The following is a 17,625-nucleotide window of genomic DNA, read 5'->3' as shown; positions in this document are numbered from 1 at the left end:
CACTGAAAGATGCAAAGAAAGAGAAGCAGTACCGGAACTTTCAGGCACCTCAGCAGTATTTCCATCCCAAGCATCCATCATCTTAAGACAAGAACATGACTATAACGTGAGTTTTTAACAACTGTATTTCCAGGACTATTTTGGAATATAATTCAAGAAATGTATTTTGTTTAAAAAATAAAAGCTGTGGGATGTATGCCTTAGTGTCCTAACATAACATTTTTGGTCTGCAAGTTCCAAGTCAGGAATTTAATTCTCCTAGTTGATATTGAATTATTATTATTATAAATAGAATGAAAAAGATTAAGAGAAGGAGGAAGAAAGAGAGGGTAAAAGTCTAGCAGTCATCTGTTAGGCCTCCTTTGATGACCATCTTGTTTTGAGATGCAAGGTAAAAACCACAGTGTACATATAAAACAAAATACACTTTAAAAACTAATCCAGAATGGATTTAATTTAGATATGCAAATGAATATAAATATGTACGTATTATATACATACTATTTTGACTAAAATAATCTAAATAAAAGTGACCATTTGCAGCATTTAGAAATGAACCCAAACTACACCACATTCTTTTGCTGAGATCCTACAGCCAATAGGAAGCTTCCAACTGATTCAAAGTTTTGCAAGAGAAAATTATTTATTGTGTACTTCTGACAGATCTCTAACACCTGTGCTATCAGACCTCAGAGTTCAACTTCATCGCTTTTTCAGATGTCCTCTTAACACGGGATCTTATCTTATTCACACATGGGTTTCATGTTCTGATGGCGTGGCAGCAGAGGAAGAACACTGTGCAGTACTACTCTCACAATATACAGGTCAGCTCTGTGATTGGCTGAACCCTTAAGATCTGCCCTTTCCTATTTAAAATCAGCTCCTGCTAACTTCGGTGGTGTCTCTGAAAATAGCTACATCACTTTATATTTTCAAATTGCCTCAACTGAAAATTTTATAAAGCAGATGAGTCCCTTGGACAGAGCTGTGCAAATAACAAATCTCTTACAAGGACGGACAATAAATCATGACTCCGGTGACTCACTGCCTGTATAGAGGATGGAAAATGAAAGGGTAAGTCCTTGAATAAGAACTGACTGAGATCTGAGTGAGACCAGTTACTGAGATAATTAGCCGATGGATGCGAGATGAAAGCCAAGGTCTTTTCATTTATACATTAATTAACCAGAAGATCAAAGACCTTGGCTAGGCCTATAACCACGACTGCAACGTTGGCTTGCTATGCAATAATGAACTCATTATTACCTGCTTTCATAAATTACCTGTGGTAGACTATTTTATTTTTAATACTGTACATAAAGCATAAAAACAACTACAATGTTATTTTTGAATATTTTAATTGCTAAGCATGCACTTTTGTGTAATGAGAGCATTCATCCCTTCACCTGATCACTGTTACCAGCTCAGTTCTCATTTCTGTCAGGAAATTTCCTAACAGGTGACAAGTCTCTCTATTTCATGGAAAAAAGGGAAAAGGAGCAACCAGAACACCAATATGGACCTGTAGTGCAATGCATCAGTAAAAAAAAAAAAAAAAAATCAAAAAAATCTGAATATCTGTCTCAGAGGGAGGAAAATAGATCAGTGTGCTCCAATTTCACAGGACCAAGAAAAGTAAATATTCTAATACTTCATGCTATCATTTTATGCCTGTATATTTCTGCCATCATATCAGGGAAAAGTATGCATGGACCCATGATTGCAGAGCTGATGTTTAGCTTGCATGATTGCATGGTGTTGATCTTAGGGGAAATTTCTCTTCCCAACAGTCTTTCTGACAGAGCGTAGGTAGGTCATACAACAGCCATGTTTCAGGTCCAGACCTGTAAAACACTGTCATTTCTGAGAATCTACAAATGTCTACAATCTGTATTTAAGAAAAGCTTATAAATACGCATCGGAGAGAAACTTTCAGATAAAATCCCAGTGAATTAAGAAGGAAGTTGTGAATCAACAGTAAGACACGATGTGAAGAAAAGCTTTGTTGCAAATGGGCAAGTTGTGATGTGGGCATGTTAGTATATGCCCTCTTTTAAAGGGCATAGAAAAGAAAGGTATTTTATCTGTAGGCAAAGTTTCTGATGCAAAGAAGATATAATCACATTTATTTATGATCTGCTCAGAAGACCGACACTCCTGGTGAGAAGCATAAGTAGAAGAGATTGAGCCATCTGTTGCTACAGCAACATAAAGCAATTACTCATTGCTCTGGGACATAGGGTAAAGCTGACATCGATTTTTGTTCTCTCCTCTAAATTCTTTACTTAATAATTTACCTTCAAGAGGGTGACATACTGATTCACAGCTCAGATGGAAATAAGGGTTGGTGAGGTCCCCACATTGAACCATTTATAAACTCTTTTCACTTGGACATTATCCAAAAGCTAACATTTTTCCCAGTGCTTCATTATTTTGAACTGGTCTACAAACTTTAGTCAACCCCCACATTTCTCACCAAGTATTCACCAAAGCTTTTGTTTCCAGCACAACTATTCATAATGCCTTATTCATCCTGTGACCTCAGTAACATGTTATGGTTGTTTTTCTCCGTAACTGGATGACTTGAAAACCCACAAAGATCTCTCAAGATGGCTGCAGGAACACTTCCACTGAAAGTACTTGTGCATGTCAGAGCTTGTCATTGCAGAGGTGCAGCTGGATGGATGTTTATGGCTTGTCCCTATTTCACAAACACTATAGTAAACAAAATGTCAAGCCAAACACAAAGACTAGCAAGTACAATCCAGGGGTGTTATTAAAAAATACATTCCCAAAGCCCTTTGAATCACTCTTCCAGGTTCCCTTGAGAAAGGCACAGAGAGAAACTCATCACTGTTTCACTAATATTCAGGACCTGTACGGTACAGTTTTGTTGGCTCTTCTTATGCCCTAGAGAGAAAAAGGGATGTGGCCGAAAGACCTTCAGCTAGATGCATTTCCCCAGGAAACATTCACAGCCTCTGAAAAGGGTGTATCACCCACAGCAGTCTCAGAAGGTGCCAAGGGGCAGTGTCACTGCCAGCACCAAGTCCTCCTCTGCCTGTGAAAACCTTTCCTTGGGAATTCAGTGGTGGATGAAACCTTCCATTATTTTGGGGAATTAAACTGAGTGTTTACTATAGCGTTCAGGGTAGAGAAAAGGGACAAAAAAAGTGAAGGGGAGGAGGAAAGGGGGGGAGGGAAGACTCCTCTAATACCCAGTATCCAGATCTGAATGCAGAGGGCATGTGCCAACAACTTCAACACCGGCAGACAGCAATACCCCAGTGACCAATACTGCTCTGATCAGAACTGTGCTGGGAGCAGTGCCCATCTAAGCCGTGCAACTGGTGGCTGTCTGGAAGCTTTGTTCTTGTTTTGTCACTTTGGCTCTGATAAAGTGAGTCACAGCAGTCCCTGGGTAACCTTTGGGAGACAGTTTGCTCTTTGCTCCAAGGGCCCTGCCTCAGCTCACCTGAGCCCTAGCTTTTGTAGCTGAGATAGAAGTAAGACATCAGATCAACCTGCCACTCCCTTTGCCACTGTAAAGCTATCTTCATTGTATTAAGTGAGCAGTAACTTTTGGCCCATTAACTATCGCTGGGCTATTGCTGAAACTCAGATGTCCAAAACAACTGCAGAAGGCCTAGCCAGACAGCTACCCCTCCCCTGCCCCAGTTAGCTGGTGCAGGGAGGAGGCAGGTTCTCTGCATCCCTCCCAAAACTTAATGTTATCTTTGCTTTTAACTGACCACACCTGAGATCAATAACAAGAAAGCCATTCCCTTCTTAGGTCTCAAAAGAAACCGTCAGCAGCTTGCTGTCATTTTGTGTGCTAGCCTTTCTGGATCCACCTGTAGTTGAGATGTCTAAGGAAAGCAGAGAATCACAGTCAAAGGGGTTTGGAAGGGACCACTGGAGACCACCGAGTCCAACTCCCAGCTAAAGCAGGTTCCCTACAGTAGATCACACAGGAAAGTGTCCAGGCAGGTTTTGAATATTTCCAGGGAAGGAGACTCCACAGCCTTTCAGGGCAGCCTGTTCCAGCACTCTGCCAGATTTACAGTGAAAAAAGTTTCTCACATTCAGATGGAACTTTCTGTGTTCTAGTTTGTGCTATTACCCTAGACTTGTCACCAAGCAGCACGGTTTCAAACTGTTAGCCTCTCTTGACAAGATAAAAAGAATTCTTTGCTGGATTAATTCTCCTGCACTCATACTTTATTAGCAATTTGCATTTCTGCATCATGAGTAAGCATTTCCCACAGCCCCACTGTCTCATCCTCATCAGAATTCTGTTTCCAAATCAATTTTCACACTCCAGAGTACTGTTGGGTCACCTCCCAGAAATCATTCCCAGTGTGGGTTGAGCCAAGCAGCTCTGAATGGAAGAGAATGAAGCAATTTAGCCACAAGTACTCTGAAGTCTTTCGTCTTAGCTAGTGGGTCAAATGAGTGCTTAAATCCTTCCAATAATTTTCCTTCATTTATAAAGGCATGCTATTTGCAAGGTAGCTGGAGAGAAGCTAATGAGAAGCCCATTCCAACAGCTTAGTTCTAATAGAAAGACAAACATTTAGAGGTAGGAGAATACCAAACTGAAGTTGTCTTTTCAATCCATACTAAGAGGCTGATCTTGAGACACTGAAATTTCTGTCATTAATCCTTTAAGAATCCTTGATACAAAGATGCAATGGCTCTACTGGTATAGTAAGAACTATGGGAATAGCTATTTTTTCTTTTTTTTTTTTTCCCTAAAGAGTGGATTTGTAATTAAAATTATAGCACCCAGGCATTTGAATAGCAGTATCTCAAAACAGATAACATGAACTGATGCGGCTAAAGTTTCAGGGGATATTAAGAACAGGATAGCTTTCAAGATCCATGCAACTATCTGCAATTCCTGCACACAGACAATCTGTGGAGGAGCTGCTTATAAAACTCAATGGTTTATCAAGAAAGAAAATAAACAGAAAAAAAACCTTGTAATTAAATTAAATCTCCACAATGGTGTATAAATAATCAAAATGAGAGAAGATAGGATTTGGTTATATATCTTACAATTGTTATAGTCGTTTAGTCTCATGTTTTTCTTTCCCCTTCTGAATTTTAGTGTTATTACAGAATGCCAAACTAGCACTGTAAAGTTGCAATCTAAATCCCAGGCATACCTATTGAACATTGCCACTGACTCACTGTCTGCCTTGGGCAAGTGTCTGTTTTGCTTCGTGCAGAGATGAACAGAGGAATGACAATTCTCAGCCTCATGAAGTACTTCAAGAACTTCAAACAAAAAAGCCTAAATCTACAGCTACAGTCTCTTACCTGCTTCCCTCCCAGCTCGGTCGTGCTAGCAAAGCAAAGCACGTGAGTTCTTTAGGAAAGAGACTCTCCCTGCCCACCATCTATTTAAATAAAATGTTTGAACCCACACCCATCTCTTCCTGACACTGGGTTAATCATTGAGCCGCTTAGCAGGTGCATTTCCTTAACACCCCCAATAATAAACTTTTGCAGGTGGATGGAGGTAGGCTGAAGTCTGATAGCAGTTCAATATATACATGGAGAAGGAGAGAGAGGAAAAACCTCAGAGGAAAATATATTCTTTGTTATTTCATAAGTTTCCTTAACAGGAACTTGATGTAGAAGGAAGGGGCTGAGGGCTATGGAGAGCAGTAGGTGGGCTGGGGATGCTCGCAGCTGAAGGACAAGGCTGTAGCTGCCTCTGTGACCCCACCATGTTCTGGTGCCCTTGAGACTTGTCAGGTGCCAGTCAGTCAGCTTCCTTGCAGATCTGACACTTTACTGCTCAGAGCAGTGTGACTCCATACTTCTACTGTGAGAGTGTGTGTCATGCAATGCCGTTAACTTTTTATAGTTTTTACAGCTTTTTAGAGAGATAGCAATATCTTTACAACTTCCTTTGCTAGCTGTCTTCCTGGCACTAGATGGAAGCAGGAGCTGCCAGAGCTCCCTGTCAGCTGCTCTGGGAAGCACAGGGCCAAGGCTGTGGCAGCATGAGGTCAGTGCTTGCTCTCAGCAGATGGCAGAGCAGCCAGTGCCCACAACACTGCTAAGACCAGGGCAGCAAGTGCTTTGGAGATCAGAGGAAGGCAGACACTGTAAAATCAGATGGGTTTCCTGTGTGACTCAGCCTTTGTTTTTAATTTGGTATGTCATCCACTTGTTTACAGTGATCTAGACCTAGTCTGGAGAAATCAATAAGTGATTTCCAAAGAGCTAACGCATTCCATCACAGGTCACAATCCCATGCTTGATTCATACATCGTGACCTCTAACAGTTGTGCAGGTGTGTGGAAACACCTCATTTCTCAGTTTGCTTGTCTCAGGCAGTGCTGTAAAGGTGAATGCATACAGCAGTAAGAAAGGATTGGGAGGAACTGACGCAACATGATCGAACTCAGTTGCAATATTGCAGTTTCGCAATGAAGAATAAGGTTTTGAAGAAATTCCAGCCTCCAAATTTCCTGTAAGGCAGTCATGCACAGCTGCAGGTCGGACTGCAAAAGCAGAGGTAAAGGCACAGTGCATACAGGGAGACTGCACTGCAGAAGAGATGGGCAAAGAGATGCAGAGGGACAGCCCACCGAGGTATTAATTGAGGGAGGTTGAACGAAAATAACCTCAGGACAAGGGGAAGAGCACCATCTGGTGGAAAACAAGCCCGAACTGAAAGCAGTGGTTCTGATCTTTACAATCACTTAGTTGTAAAGGATGAGGGAATACTATAGTCTCCAACTCCAACTTTGCACTCCCAAGTTATTCTTTACAAAATCATATCTGTCTCACTTGGCATATGCTATTCATGCAACCCATCACACAAGGATCATGCTGATAAAAATGAGTCTGGGAAGCTCAGAACATAATGGTGGTTTAGATTTAAATTCCCAATCAGAATCAGGTCCATATGTGGCATGCCTCAAAAATAAATAAATAGTTTTACTTTAATTTTAAGTCCAAATTATCTGGACTCAACCTGTTGCTGGTCTGTACCAGCCTGTACACATGCACTGTATCCTCCCAGAAATGCATCCCTAAGACTGCCTCCATAAGGCTTTTAGCAGTCCTACCTTCCTTAGTCAGAGAATTCCTGTCTTCATTTGTTAAAGCAATGAATTTCTTGAAAAGGGGGAGTCAGGAGTGTCTTTAAAAGGAACAAGACCAAGAAATCCATACCTGACCATATCCAAGAACCTGTGGTGTTCTTAAAACAGCTGTTTTCACATCAAATTTATTTGAAGTTAGCTAATAGCTTCAAAATAGGCAGGAGAGATATACATGCATTTTACACATGCACATACATTTCTTAGGAAACAAGGCTGGTATGAATTAATGCACATTTGATGTTTCTTACGATTGCTTCTCCATGGATGGATCTCAGTCCAGCATTTGCAGTGCTTTTGCAACAACGTAACAGCAGAAATGAAGCAAACATCTGAGCCTGTGTGTTATGCAGTTAATTATTCTTAATTCTAATGAATTAAGTGTAATATTCAGTAGAATGAACCTTATGAATTACAGTTCAGGTCCAGGGTCAATTCCAATAATTCTCTAATTTGGAATTGAGAGCTTTTATAATTTAAGAATACAATACTGGGTCAACAGGCATCATTTAATGTTTATGTAGTAGGCAAGTTCCAGGGGACACCTGAAAAGAAACTCTAAAATCAGCAGCCATGGAAAGTAGTCTGGAAGTAGTCTGTGCTGAGCCTTTTTTTTTTTCCCCCCCTCTAAAATGTGTTACAGGTTCTTTTTCCCCATCTGATCTGAACAGTATCTCACTGCCTTGCACTAAGGGAGTATATAAGAAATCAAGCACAGAATCATATAGCTTAGAAGGAAATTATTTAAGTTTGTGTAAAGTGGTTTCTTCCATACAATTTTATTTTTGCTCGCCTTGCTAATGAAATAAGATACAAGATTCAGGAGAGACCGGAAAATAGCTATGGATCCTGTAACCCTTGCAAACCAATTGGAAGGAGGGGATTAATACTCTTTTGGGAATAATCAGATGTTACATCAAAAATGTATTAGCAAATACAGAGCTTATGATGTTTGTCTTTGATGAAATGACCTGCTGCTGCTATCCACTGTTGAATGTGATGATAAACATTAAGGATATCTCACACTGGACATAGAATATCACATCTTTGTGCAAATACAGTCACCAAAATTGCATTGACAGCTGAAATAAATATGTGCTTGGCTGAGCTATCTCACTGCCTTGCCTTTACTGTTTACCATGCTGGGAACCACTTACACAATAGCACAATTGCACAAGGAAATAAATGTGCACACAGTTCAGACAACAGATACCTGCATTCTTTTGAAGTCTGCCTTGCAGTCCATTGTAGAGATGTTTCTTTTGCACTTCTTTATTCCTTCACTACTGAATCAAAATCTCTGCTCTTTTTAACTGATGGAACACACAAATCACTTCATTGGATGGAATAGTGCCATAACTTCAGTGCTATCTAGGACAGTCTTTTGCCCCTAGAGGTGCTTGAGAAACACATAGATGTGGTACTGAGGGATACTGTTTAGTGGTACAGTGGTGACAGGTTGATAGCTGGACTAGATGATCTTAGTTCTTTTCCAACCTTAATGATTCTATGATTGCTTGCTCTAAGTGCGTATCCATCTCAGTATTGTCACATAGCTTTGAGCTTCACACACTTGAACCAAGCACTTCGTTACAGTCTGATTTGATCAAGAGTGCCATTTCCAGTAATATGTATTCAATGAAGTCAGTGTCTTTTCAAAAATATTGCAATTTTTTTTTTTAACAAAAGGGAAATATCTGGTGAAAAAATGCTGCCCTGGCAGATTCCTTACCAGCACTGCATGCAAGTGCTTATCAGAAAATGCAATGCATAGTATCTAAAAAAAAGATCTCCTAACCCCTGCCTAGGATCTTGCTTCTTAGAGAGAAGCCATAAAGTGGAGGTTTAGCCCGTAAGTCACATTCCTCACTGACAGCACCTACCTGCATGGGAAGGCAGCATACGCCTGTCCACGTAGCCTCCACTTTGTCCATCAAACAGCAACTGCAAATTCCACAGAGAAATTTCCAGCATGAGTCATGAACTCAGGCCTGGGCCATCTACTAAGGGAAGCACGGACTCTCAGGGGCTGTTTTATCAATCCAGCCTGCTCATTGTTTCAGCCTGGTCCCCAGGCCTGCCTACACACCAATCTAATGTGGACCAATTATTTCCCTTGACAAGACAACACGAGTGTAAAAGAAAGTAGTTCAGTATAAAAACCATGCCTAATATATGTTATGGAAATAAGCCACCCCATACCACTTGCCTAGAGATCAGGTTCCAACAAGAGAACAGGAGCAAGCTCAACTGATGAAAGATTCTGATACATATGGCACAAGAGAGGAAGCAACCTTTACTCAGCATTGGAAATACTGAGAGGTACATTCAATGGATGCATCCTGCTCCCTCACACACTACTGAGAGTTCCAGCCATTCCTATGTCCTTCAGTACCTCCTGCATTTTGGTTTTATTTATGAAATTTGACTTTAAACAACTTTTTCCTCCCTACTCTGCTGTCACACAAAAAGGTTTCGTAAGTTAAAGATCAACTATGTCCTGGTTTAAAACTGCAAAGACTGTGAGATTTATATGTAACCATCTTATGGAAGAAACTACTTCCTAATAAGCATGCTTTATTGAAAATGTTTTACTTGAAGTTTGAGGTTTCTCAATGACTATAATTCCTTCCTCAATCATGCTTTTAGTCTTGTTTGTGGGTCTTGTTTTTTGGTTGTTTTCCTACTCTGCTAACAAGAGGGATGGTTGCAAAATGATCATATCTATCCTATATATGGTTACTGCAGGCAGCCAACTGATGCTATTTGTAAGTAATTGATACAGATGCATAACAAATTTCAAAACTCAGTGCAAATATATAAACCCTGAATGGAAACTCAGTGGAAACATTCAAACCATGAAAAACATAAGCAGTACCTGGAGCTCTAGAACACTTCACAGGAGCTTGAGTGAGCATGAAGTGACTTTGACTTTGCCATTCAAGAGCCTCCTACATCTTTCATTCTCGTTTTGTAAGTGAATCTAAACAGGATTTAACACATGCAAGCAAATTGTACTATCAAAACATGGTTTATGCTAAGGTTTCTCAGCATTCACCTCTAAATATCATTACATACGGGTTACTACTGTATCCCTTCTGGAATAATTTTGCAATGAGAGATGAAACACTTAGATGCATGGCTAATTATAAGATAGATGCTACCTAACTTCCTATAAGTTCTAGTTTTTCTTGAAATCATGCTCTAAAATTTACTTCATCAGATGCCTTGGTGAGGAAGGACTGCTATCAGTTTAAGCACTGAAGACTTCTTACAGGCAAACCAGATGAATAAAGGGACTGTTCCTCTTTGAAAACTGAAATGACTATTAATCCGTGCAGTGCTTGAGGTTGCTCCTGAAGAGAATATTCACAGGTTTACACGTGAAGAAGAAATAGCACAAAGAATTACATGAAATACTGATTAAACAATGAAACAAGTAGAATGGTCCTTGTGTTCACAGTTCAGCTTCCTGGCTGACTTAAGACCATCATTTACCTATCCAGAAAAATGGAAGTGAATCACTTTGAAGTTAATGTGTATATGCTAAAGCACATTAAACTTCTAATTCAGTGCTCTCATGTAACCCTAAATCACTATAGCTTAATCCTGAAGACTCAGTGAAGTAGTATTTAACTTCCCTTCTAGAAAGAACCACCTGTCCTACTCTACCTTTCAGTTCATCTGCCACCATACTTTTTGCAGCAGTGTGGTCACATAGTTGCATTCCATCCTATCACTTTTTTCTCTGCCTTCTTATGTTTGCACATATATGGTTCCACAGACCCTGATTGCTTTCTTATCCTCCCTCTATTCTTTGACCAGAAATAGTTCTCAGGCTCCATTTCTAAGGATGATGTCCTCATTAGTGAGCAATGCCTCACAGATTGAGCTAATTTGATTTTCTGAATTCTTTAGTACTAAAATGGTGTGATTATCAACCTTCACTTCTTATTCTCATCTCCTTTGGAGTTCTATGTGACAGTAAGCATTTGCTATATTTCACAGAGTATCTAGCCAAGCATCAGCATAATAATTCCTTAAATTCATTGAAGTCTCAGAGTACTTTCATGGAGAAGAAACAATAGAAAGAAAAATACATTGACCAATTTTAAAGCAACTTAAAGTAGTTTTTATAAAAAAAAGAGTTGTAGGATATGTTCCTGGTTTGATGCTGTAGGATAAAAAAATAAAGAGTAAACCTGCAGAGCTTCCAATTTAGAACACTTTCAAACAGATAATCTAATGCTTTTCTTGAAGAACAGAAATGTGCTACTGAAAAAGAGAGAAAGATTATTCTTATAAATAATGGATTTGCTTAACACCAAAATTCATTGCCCAGCCCCTAAGCTAAGGGAAAGGCTGGCTTCACAGCTGCCTTCACAAATCCTAAGCAGCACCACAGTGCTGATCTTCCAAGGATGTTGCTCTGGTTGCAGTAGTGGCCAGAAAGCCAGTTTCCCACCTACCCATTGTAAAGTGGAGCACGTAAACTCAGCAAGTTAACACTTCCTCTGATCCACTCCCTGTCATGCACACAGAGCTGTGCAGCATGCCCAATCCTGCAGTCCTTCCTCCAGCACTCACATAACATTTACAGTTTTCCCACTCCATTTGTTCAAATGTAAATATAGACTTGTAATGATGAAAGGAAGCCCAGATGTACCCTCCTCAAAGCCTCTTCATTGACCATCCAGATAAGGCACATAGCATTTTGTGAAGTGTGAAGGGTTAAAGATTGTTCTTGGTACACAACAATGTACCATTTATTCACTAATCCTTCAAACTTAATTCCTGAAATGTCAAAAGCATTTCACAAGCTAACAACATTGGCAGCATTAAGCTTTCTGTTCTGCCCAAAGTGCCTGTGAAACAACAGACAGAAGTTTTCATTTCTTTCTGGAAGCCACCTAAGTGAGTGTTAGTTTCATCTGGCTGTGGCACTGATTGCTTACAAGGTCATTTGAAGGAGAAATTCAACATGCTGAAGCACTAAAAGAGGATCAGGTGGTCCTTGCAAATAGTGATGGAAACATACTGCACTTCTGTACAGGACATACTCCTATGCCTGCTTTCATGATTGAACTGAAACAAGAGTTCAGATGTGCATTTTCTCCAAAGAAATACATGGCAGGACAGGAAGTCGAGCAGAGGTCCTTGTTGCCGGCTGCTTCCTTTAGTCTCTGGGCTCTACTTCAAGCCACTCTTTGCTGTGGCCCACAGGACCTCAGTACCCCAATGATATTCCAGACCGTAGTTTGAAAGCATTATTGAAGCAGTGCTAAGAAACCAGTGTGTAACATTAACGGTATAACAATTTAGAGAGAAGAAACTCCTCCCATAGAAGGAGGCCTACCTCTCTGACCCACCACCTAGGAAACCTCATTTGAGCAGAAGCAGCATCACCCCATTCCCATCCATATTCTCCAGAACATTTCAATCAGTATTACTGATTATCTGTGTACCAGTGAAGATGATAAACTTACAGAAACCAAACTTATTTGGTTAGTCCTATCCATTTGTGTGTCTCCATGGCAGCATGGCATCTTGCAGGATTCAATCATCCTCACAACCAAATTTTCCAACTAAAGTTGTCATAAGTTTAGTCTTTTTTTATTCTTGTGCCTCAGGTCATCAATAACTCTTCATAATAAGAAGAGTATCCAGGGAATTTATCCTTCTCTTACCCAGGAAAGAGTTCATTTATCTGGAACTGTGTACAGCTATTCTGTTGAGAGATGCCCACCTTTGCAAAAATACAAGAGTGCTGCCTTTGCAGGCAGTGACAAAGGCACGCACAGGTGTGTAGCAAGAGGTTACTTTAATGTGCCTTTGAGTTTCAAGGATTAAGAAACAGGCTCAAACACTTTTTGAAGTTTCATCTTTCATTGAATCCCTTAATCCCTCCAAGCTTGGCACCATTTCTCACTCATTTGTTTATGTTTTAATCTAAAGTTTCTCACTTGAGAACCACATTGACCTTTTGATTAAACCTGAGGCTGTGAGTGATAGTGCAGCTGGGAGTTTTGTTCCAGCACTTCCAGCTGCTTCTCATGACTTGCAAAGAGAGCAGGGAGCTTGCACACCAGCACTGCACAAAGCTGATCGCATCCATGGCAGCTGGTTTTAGCTTTGCAGGTTGGACCTGAATGATTAGCAAAGCAGTCATAGAAAATAAAGGATCTGACACTGAAGGATCAATACCTGAGCAATGCTGTTCATCCTTGTGGGTTAACATGGCAGTCCCTACATCGAATTGCTGTGCTTGAGGTAACAGCAGCAGGTTAGGGTCTGACACACAAGAGCTGTCTTAGAGGCTCTACTCCTTGGTTGGCTTCATTGAGGAGTAGTGTGTGAAAACACGGGGTGGAAAAGACTCAGCTTTGCTGCTGCTCCTTTAATAGGATGTGACCTTCAAGATGCATCTTAGAAATGAGACTGACAAACAATGACCCCTAAAAAGAAACATTGTGTACAGCAGGACTTCTAGTGGAATTTGTTTTGCAGGAGGCTGTCACAAGGCTAACAGGGCAGCTGGGCTTCAGCAGCTGCGGTAGCATAATGAACCACTGCAATTATGCAAAGAAAGAAAGCAGTAAGTGTTTTTTAACCTTACGGCTCACAGCATCAACTGATTGCTTGTGGAAAAAAATCCCCTCATGACTCTCACAACACTCAGAATTATCTGGGTGCTTTCTGCAGGGTTTCCCCTTCACAACATATATTTACTGCCTTTTCCCCTGCTTTCTTCTGCCATGGTAGATTCAGGGTAAGAGATGTGACCTGTCCAAAACTCTTGTGCCATGTTTTGCTTCCTTGTACTTGCCTGTAGAAACTACCCATAGTTTAATCATACAGCACCTTCCATTCAGAAACTTCATAAAGTGACTACCATTAAATCACACAGCTACTATGCTGCCCAAAAAGAAAAGAGCTCAGGTATCACTAAAAAGATATCTAAAATCCTTATTTCTGATGACTATATCTTCCAGCCACCAAAATGCCAGGCTCCCAGCACAACGCTTAGCCTCAGTAGGAATTAAGAAATCACCCTTCCTCACCCACCATGCTGGAGGCATCCAAATATGCCAGCATGTCTAGAACACAGCTATTGGAGAAGACTTCAGCCAAGCCTGCTGCAGAGCAGACAGCCTTTCAGTCCTGTGGTGCTGGTACTAGAGCACTTATTCAGGACAAAGGATACAGAATCTGCCATTCTCCCTCTGCCCAAGGACCCCACATCTGTCATTGCTTGTGAGTCAGCAATGCTGTATCCCACTGTTCATTTATTCAGTCTGACTGAGGGAATTTCAAACTGCATGCACTAATTCATTAAGCTAATTCCCTGAGCTAAAGTGTAAGGATTGCTTTACAGTCCTATACTTAGGGCAATGACCTTCAATAAAGGAGACACCTCAAGCTAACAAAGCCACAGATTCTACAAGGTGTGAAGGCAGGTATAACTTTTCATATTTACCTAAAGCACAGTTCTCATGAATGAGGTTCTTTTAGGCTCTTGTGAATACGAAAGGAAAATTGACCCCACCTTAAAAATGATTAAGTATATTGTCCAAAGAGACAGATTTGTTAAGAAAAGGAATCTACTGTGTATGTGCATGTCTTCAGAAAAACCTTCCTTCCTACAGCTTTCAGTTAGAGGTGAAAAAACTTCAGGGAGCACCAAATGAGAAATATGTATGTGAGAGCTTCTAGATCAGAATAAATTTGATATCCTGAGACATGATCACCTTCAGTGCAGACCCCTACATGAACATTGACTACTTAAACTTCTCAGAGAAACTAACATTTTTTTTTCCTCACCCTGTAGAGGTTTTATGGGCCCTGTTAACAAGTGAAAGGTATTTTAAAAGGGTGATCATTTTTATAGCACTGATTTGATCGCCACTATTGTTTTCCAACCCATCTCTGATCTATACCATTGTTTCCTAACTTCTCCAGGTTAAATCTGTAGGGGGAATTCCCATCATATTTTAAAGGTCAAAGACACACCCTTGGTTTTTCTTCACTTAAAAAGAAAACAACTGAAGGCTGTATGCAAGTGTTGTGATCCTTAATTCTGTGGATATCAGGAAATGGCTCTCATTCTATCTGGTATTGTTTAGGAGGAATATGTCCACATTATGTTGTTAAATGAAGCAGCTGCCCATTCATATTATCTGAAAGTGGGAGGTGGTTAAGCAGTTAGAATAAGAACAAGAGCTGAAAAGTAGAAACATTTCATCACCCTGGTAAGATGGATTACAACCTAAGAGACCAATACCTGTGGAAAGTCCATGTTCATGCTTCCTTTCTGTCAAGCAGTAGAGGCCAACAGGCAGAAGAGAAAGCAACAAGTTCCCCCATAGCATGGTAAGTCCCAGCGCTTGTGCTAAAACATACACAAAGCCCCTTCTTCACCAAAATGAATCCAGCAAAGACAACTTCACTGTGGAAAAGTAAAAAACATTCTGCTAGACTGGATAAAGAACCAGGGCCTCCTCCCATGTACAGCTATGAGCATAAATACCTATTGCTGGATCCAAACTCAAAAGGCCAGGTGCTGCCCAGTCTCTACCACCAAGGCTCTGGTCATGGTTTTTCCTCAGTGTTTTTTTTTTTGCCACCAGTTTTGATTCTCATGTTGAAAGCATTCAATTATGGCTTCACATAAAAAATTCCTCACAAAAATACAGCATACAAATATTTAATGTACAGTGATCATCCCAACTAATACCAAGGAGGCTGTCAGTACTTCCATGGTCCTGTAACCCTACCATATTTGGTGGAAAAAATCTCTAGGATATGAGGGAATTTCCAGATACACACCCCAGAAGTTTCTATATATTCCAGGGAAAGTCTGAGAAGCCTTTTTCAAGCATGTCATTAATTGTATCATCACTAATAGACTCTTCCATCTTTTGTCAGTAATATTGGCTCTAGGATTGCATAAACAAGAACAAACAATCTGTACCTCTTTAGAAGATGCAAAAACTACTGCAGGTCAGCATATGCTATTGTAATGCTGGAACACAATGGAAAACACAGCAATAACAGAACAGAAGCAAAGCCCTAGGCTGCAGCAGCCACAGACAAAGAAAAAAAGGAAAAAAATCCACTTACCCTTGGAAGGCTTCAGAAAGGCAAAGATCTCCAGCAAAACACCCTCACCTCCACTGCCAACCCTTAAATGAGGTCTGGGAAGGGGTGGATCCTGGCTCCACACCTTCCAGTCACTTAGGTACATTGCATACACCTGAGCTCCCCTGGGTTGGCCCTGCCTTCCCACCAGGTGCTCAATCACTGCTTCAAGGCCTGACTTAGCATTTCTGCTACAGCTTTAAAACCCCCAAAAATCTGGCTCTTGCCTCTGGTTGGTGCTGAGAACTGTGGTACTATTAGCAATGAGATGGTCTGTGCGTATCTACCTAGAGTTGGATCGCAGTTTGGTTGCAGTGCTGCAAAGGGCAGGCCCACTGAATCACTGTCGGGATCACTGCAGGAAGATGTTGAGGGTTGAAGTATGTTCAGAAACACAGGAATCCCTCTTACTGGAAAAAGTCTGGGAGAGTCCCCTGTTCTTGCTATGAACTGCCCTCCACTGTGATGGTCATGGAACAAATTCACTGTCATGTCAAGGGTCTGAATACTACTATCCTAGCCCAGGTGCCTAAGAAATTCTGTAGCAATCACATCATAGCAATATCTCAGGCTAGTTAAATGCCTAGACTTCCTGAGCAATGTTTCTTACCCTCACTACAGGTGTCAGTGTGGGATCCCTGAGGCAGCACACAGTGGTGTCACACACTTGAAGAAGCAGTGATGCAATATTTGCTGAATGTATTTCATGCATGTCACTAAGCCTCCAGATGTTTGTTCCTTTTACAGTCCTTCAGAAGTATATAAGGAATTGTGGAGTGATCTCTGTGGAAAAAAAAAAAAAAGTTTAATTCACATAGTCCATCATTTTGTTAACTAGAATGCATTTTTCCAATGAATATCTTTCCAGATAGATGTCCCAGAAATTTCTGCATATTCCAGGGAATGTGGAATGATTCTTGTCTGGAGGATCTACACATCCAGTCATAAAGATGCAATACATTCAGTTGTTTGGTGCCAGTCAGTTCTGAGTAGAGAAAACAGAGTTAACGATCAGTTTTTCTGCTGCTGTAGCTGGAAGAAGAAAGAGATTTGCATGTACTTTAAGTATCATCCCTTGAAAAGAGTACTCCAAGCTGTTCCAAGAAATCTCATCCATTGTATGTGTTACCTATAAATGTATACTTAATACTTATCTTTCATTTTAGAGACTGCTTGTGTGGGTTTTTTTTGCTAGTGTATTCTCTGTTATGTTGTCACATAACCATAATGCTGCCTCTTTTCTTAAAAGGCTGCTGAAGGCCCTTCCTCTTACCTTGCCCATTTAGTTAGTGTTCTGTAGGAAAAGACACTCAGATTAGTTTTGTATCAGGATGGAAGAAAACATGAGGACATTATGGTCTCA

General features: G+C 40.6%; 1 protein-coding gene across 4 annotated transcripts in view; it reads right to left on the bottom strand.

The window, feature by feature from the left end:
- Positions 1-16,298, bottom strand: part of EHF (ETS homologous factor) — a 58,193-nt gene extending 41,895 nt beyond the window's left edge. For 2 of the 4 annotated variants that reach the window (XM_090140771.1, XM_090140770.1), the window contains exon 1: positions 15,406-15,565. Coding sequence is in view for 1 of the 4 variants with exons in the window: in XM_090140770.1 (XP_089996896.1) it covers positions 15,406-15,426 (21 nt within the window). In the remaining 3 variants the exon portion in view is untranslated. Of the gene's footprint in view, positions 1-9,007; positions 9,045-15,405; positions 15,566-16,244 lie in introns of those variants that run through there. The other 2 variants (XM_031593228.2, XM_090140773.1) reach the window with 2 other exon arrangements.
- Positions 16,299-17,625: the final 1,327 nt, after the last annotated feature.

Source organism: Phasianus colchicus, chromosome 5 (assembly GCF_987193195.1).
Source record: "Phasianus colchicus chromosome 5, bPhaCol1.hap1.1, whole genome shotgun sequence".
Classification (NCBI taxonomy): domain Eukaryota; kingdom Metazoa; phylum Chordata; class Aves; order Galliformes; family Phasianidae; genus Phasianus; species Phasianus colchicus.
This window is presented reverse-complemented; position numbering and strand designations above follow the sequence as displayed.